General features: G+C 49.1%; 1 protein-coding gene across 1 annotated transcript in view; it reads left to right on the forward strand.

Moving 5' to 3' along the window:
* The first annotated feature begins 4,101 nt into the window (after positions 1 to 4,101).
* LOC124670826 (polyphenol oxidase, chloroplastic-like) overlaps positions 4,102 to 4,940 on the forward strand; it is a 9,627-nt gene continuing 8,788 nt past the window's right edge. Inside the window, exon 1 of the mRNA XM_047207293.1 lies at positions 4,102 to 4,923. Within this exon, the coding sequence (XP_047063249.1) occupies positions 4,102 to 4,923 (822 nt within the window). The remainder of the gene's footprint in view (positions 4,924 to 4,940) is intronic.

The following is a 4,940-nucleotide window of genomic DNA, read 5'->3' on the forward strand; positions in this document are numbered from 1 at the left end:
CAGGTCATCCCGGCCCCCCGGGGAGCGCTCGGGAACTCCGGATGAAACGAAAGCGCGGGAATCGTCTGGTGGCCCCGACTTGTCGGCGACAGAGGCCAATCTTCGTCATCCTCGCATCGTCTTCCCGAGATACGGCGCGCGTTTGATTTGGGGGAAGTTTTAAATTTAATAGATAGAAGAAATTTGTAGGCAAGCACAAATTACATATAAATACTTCAGAAAAACATAAAGAAGACACATAAAAACTTTGAAAAAAACTACTTCTTCCATGATGACCCCGTGTCATCGTCCTCACACTGGCGCTTCCGGCTCGTCACCTCCTCCGAAGAGGCGGTGTCGGTCCACGTGTCAGAGGAACTCCTGTCCTCCTCATTGTCGAAGGTGCACGCCGGTTGCGCCTTCGCCCGGGCCGTCGCTTCCTCCTCCTCCTCCTCATCCTCCTCAGTCTCTTCCTCCTCCTCCTCCTCCTCAGCCTCTTCCTCGTCCTTCTCCTCATCCTCTTCCTCGTTCTCGCTGTCCGGCGGCAGGGAATCGTCGCTTTCCGGCGGCGGGGAATCGTCGCTGCTAGACGTTGCAGCTCGTTCCCACCAATGGCGCCATCCAGGCGATTTCCCCTCGTTGTCTGTGTCTGATGGCAAAGAGAGACTGCTCATGCTGAAGTGTCCGACGACAGAGGGTGGTGAAGAGATGAATGACGCCGACCGGTAGATCGTTTATATAGTGGTCTATCGACGAAGAGAGCGGCGGTTTCTCTTCGGCGGAGTTACTGCTCCAGCGGTTCGCGCCTCGAGGCCACTTCGCGGACCATTACGGCGGTTCAATATGGCGATGGACGCGGTTTTCACCGGACGGTTCCCCTTCCCGGTGACTCCACCATCGCTTTTCACGGCGTGGTTGAGCGTCAGCACGCGACCCTGGACTTGCTGCTGGGAAAATGGGCCTCCTCAGGCCAAAAATTACATCCATCCGACGCTAAATAGCGCCGGATTTGGGGAGCCACAACGGCTGGAGATGCTCTAAGTATCCTAGAGTGACCAGGGCCGGTCCTGAGATTTTTGGGGCCCGGGGCGAAACTAGAATATGGGCCCCTTAGTACGAAAATCATATTAGGAATTGGTTTATTTTCATACAAAAGTTGAAAACAATTTTAATATTAGAAAATTTATGAACATTATATTAACTTTTCTAACACACAATTATGCAAACTCATTGGTGATGGTGTATAGTAATTTTATCATGATCGACTATAATCGTGTTGTCAGTGGCTTGTGGAAGCAGTGAGGTCTTTTCTAGGCGACTGGACCGCTCGCCTCTTGGTCTAGATGCATGAGGGCTAGCGTTGTCTCGGAAACGGTTGAATGGCGTATCTGACTACGACCTTGCAAATTTTATTTTTCTCCAACCTAGTATGCGGCATGATTTTTTGGTGGGTTCAGAATAGACATTGAATTGCCGCACTATGTTTCTCCACCGTCTATAATTTTCCTTGCACACCGCTCTATGCCTCTATCCATCGCTCCGTTTTGGTTACGGCAATAGTGTTAAGGGTGTTCAGGCAATAATTAGAAAAATTGGAACTAGATAATTTTTAGGAGAAAATAAAACATGAAAACCTTGTTTATGTCGTATTCTGCAATCCTGGAGTCCATGGTGAATGCTGAAGGTCTCGCCCCCACTTTCCTTTCTAGAGCAGAGCGGCCAGATCCTAATTAATCAGCAAGAAAAAGGAGAAAAAGGCCTAAGTTAGCTAAAGAATAAAGGCCCGAGAACAAGCCCACCGAAAAGATATACGCTTGGGCTATTCTTCCTTCGTCTCTGTGTAACGGCCGCGAGAAAAAGCTTCAGAACTGTCTCTAATGGCGCTCTTCTCTCTGTGTAATGGATATCGAAAAGGAAAAGGTATCTCGAAGAGATAGAGAACAAATCGAATCCCGTCTCTAAGCTTTCCTCCCCTCATCGTTCCCTCATTTCAAATTCTCTTGTGCTGTCCATCTCTTGACTAAGAGGTAGAATCCTTAGGGATGTTATTTTCTACAGAATTTCCGTTCTATCCTAAGTATGGAAATTATCTATCGCCACAAGTCCACACCTGCTCAGGATCGATCGACTTCCCGCCGTACGTGATGCAGATGGACCACCCGAACAACCGGGACACATGCACCATGATCCAACCTGCTTTGCTAGTACGAACGGTATCTCACGTCACTATTAGCAGGTGTGTGTAAAGCACTAAAGCAACCACACGTAGCAGCCACCTAGTTAATTTCCATGTGTATCTACGATCCGTCTACGTAACTAATACCCTCGGGTCTTAGATGATCTGGACAATAGCTATCTGTCCCCGTGCTCTACTCACCTGTCCAGAAATCCTAAAATGGAACAAGGACGCTGCAATCGAAATACGTGAACACGCGTACATACGTACCAGGTACCACACCATGGTGCTGATCAGTTAATGCTACCCGTCCATGGGAGCTCAGAGTAGCAGGTAACGATCGGGTGAGGAGCGCATTAACACAACTACATACATCGAGCAACAGAAAACAACATGTACTAGCTTAGCAGCGGATGCTAATTACTCCCTATCAAAAAATAGGATAAAGGAGGTCATAATGGCCTCAAGAGGAATTTAGTGGTCTTAAGCTTGGGGTTGGAAACTAAGATTTTTATTCTTGCCACCGAGTAGAGTTGTGCGTATACTGAAACGCTAGTTGCGTTCCTTTATATATTGCGGCTCAAAGAATAATGGAAGAATCTCGTTGGTATTTGCAGGTCTTTGAATTGATAATATGTCTTCAGAAAAATACATGCATGACTATGTCTTGCAAGTGGATTATGTGTTAGGATGATGTGGGAACTAACCATGTGAACGACCCGCACACATACTAAATCATGTCAAATTTCATCAAGTTCTATGTCAAGTCGTGCAAGACAAGTGTGACTATTGCACACATATTGCCCCTTCGCCGTATTGGATATACCCCTAGCAAATACGGGCTTGAATTGTTTGTGTGGTTAACTACCACAACATCCCGACACATGGCCACGCCTTTTTAGTACCGACAACAAGGGAGTTTCTCCTAAAAGGAAATCCATTGATTTTCTAATAAATCTTAAGTGCTATCATATGATCATAATTAAGGGATAAAGATATGGGGAAAATAAATAGAAAAAGAGAGCTCCTGGGGAGACACCACCCTGCCTTGGTCATTTAGAGGGGTGCAGCTTGTTCTCGAACCCTAAACCCTAAACCCTGGTGCGTAGAATCACCACCGAAATCTAAGAGAGTTCTCCCTATCAAAAAATAGGATAAAGGAGGTCATAATGGCCTCAACTGGAATTTAGTGATCTTAAGCTTGGGCTTGGAAACTAAGGTTTTATTCTTACCACCAAGCTTGCGTGGGAAACTAATAGTGTGGTGGTGCCACACCAATAATCCTAGACTTACAAAAATTTGCTTACGGACTGATCTTACGGGATTACGTGGAGCCACACCGTTGGTGCTTATCTTGGATTTCCTGAAGTTGCGGGCCACGATCTGAAACTGCTAAGCCTATGTTGTTAGTCCGTAAGATTTTTTTGTACGGTGTGTCCGTAGATGTAGCATTGTTGGTGCCACACTGCCACGAGCAGTGTGTGCGCACTTAACGCTAACAGTCATATTGGTCCCCGCCATCACTAACTAAATTTTTTCCTCGAACTGTCCATTCATACACTTGATAACGAAGCAAAAGCTGGTTTCGACACAATTCAATCATCGACCAATGCGATTGAAATTTCAATGAGATTTCTGAAATTTAAGTGGGTACCTAAATATAATTTTATCGAAATGTGTGGGTTATATTCAAATAAATTCAAATGAACTCAAATTTGGATTTATTCTGTTTGACTTGGATGAAGTTTGTACATGAAATTTTCGAAAAACGGTGGCTTTCGAAATTTGAGTCTAACTGAAATTCAAAACAGTGGTGCAATCAAACAAGTGATGCATTTCGGTACGCTCAGTACGTGCAATCGCTATATATATAGGCCGGGACAGGCCAGACGGCTACCTCAAGTTCACAGCTTACTCATCTCTTAGGCGAAGACCGGCAGGCCGGCATGGAGAGCTTTCGCATGCCATGCAGCCTACAAACCCTTGCGCGGCGCAACCTTCTCCTGCACTACCGCAAGGAGGCGAGGCAGCCACGGCGTCTCTCATGCAAGGCAACCGGCGGTGGCCGTGTCGACCGACGTGATGTGCTCCTCGGCCTCGGCGGAACCGCGGCTACCGGACTGGCAACAGGCCGAGGCGCCGCGATCGGCGCGCCCATCGAGACACCTGACCTCCGTAGCTGCCAACCGCCCGACCTCCCCGACACAGAGCCGGACACTAACTGCTGCCCGACGTACGGCACCGGCATCACCGACTTCATGCCGCCGCTGGCATCCTCGCCGCTCCGTGTGCGTCCGGCGGCGCACCTGGTGGACGCGGAGTACCTGGCCAAGTACGAGCGCGCGGTGGCGCTGATGAAGGAGCTGCCGGCGGACGACCCGCGCAGCTTCGAGCAGCAGTGGCACATACACTGCGCCTACTGCGACGGCGGGTACGACCAGGTCGGCTTCCCGGACTTGGAGCTTCAGATACACAACTGCTGGCTCTTCTTCCCGTGGCACAGGTTCTACCTCTACTTCCACGAGCGGGTCCTTGGTAAGCTCATCGGCGACGACACGTTCGCGCTGCCGTTCTGGAACTGGGACGCGCCGGGCGGGATGACGCTGCCGCCGATCTACGCCAACAGTTCGTCGCCGCTATACGACGAGAGGCGCAACCCCGCCCACCAGCCACCTGTGCCGCTGGACCTTGACTTCAGTGGGACTGACCCCCCCAGCATCCCAAGAGATCAGCTGATCGATATGAACCTGAAGATCATGTACCGCCAGGCAAGTACATGTAGCTA

The sequence above is a fragment of the Lolium rigidum genome, chromosome 7, assembly GCF_022539505.1.
Source record: "Lolium rigidum isolate FL_2022 chromosome 7, APGP_CSIRO_Lrig_0.1, whole genome shotgun sequence".
In the NCBI taxonomy this organism is placed as follows: domain Eukaryota; kingdom Viridiplantae; phylum Streptophyta; class Magnoliopsida; order Poales; family Poaceae; genus Lolium; species Lolium rigidum.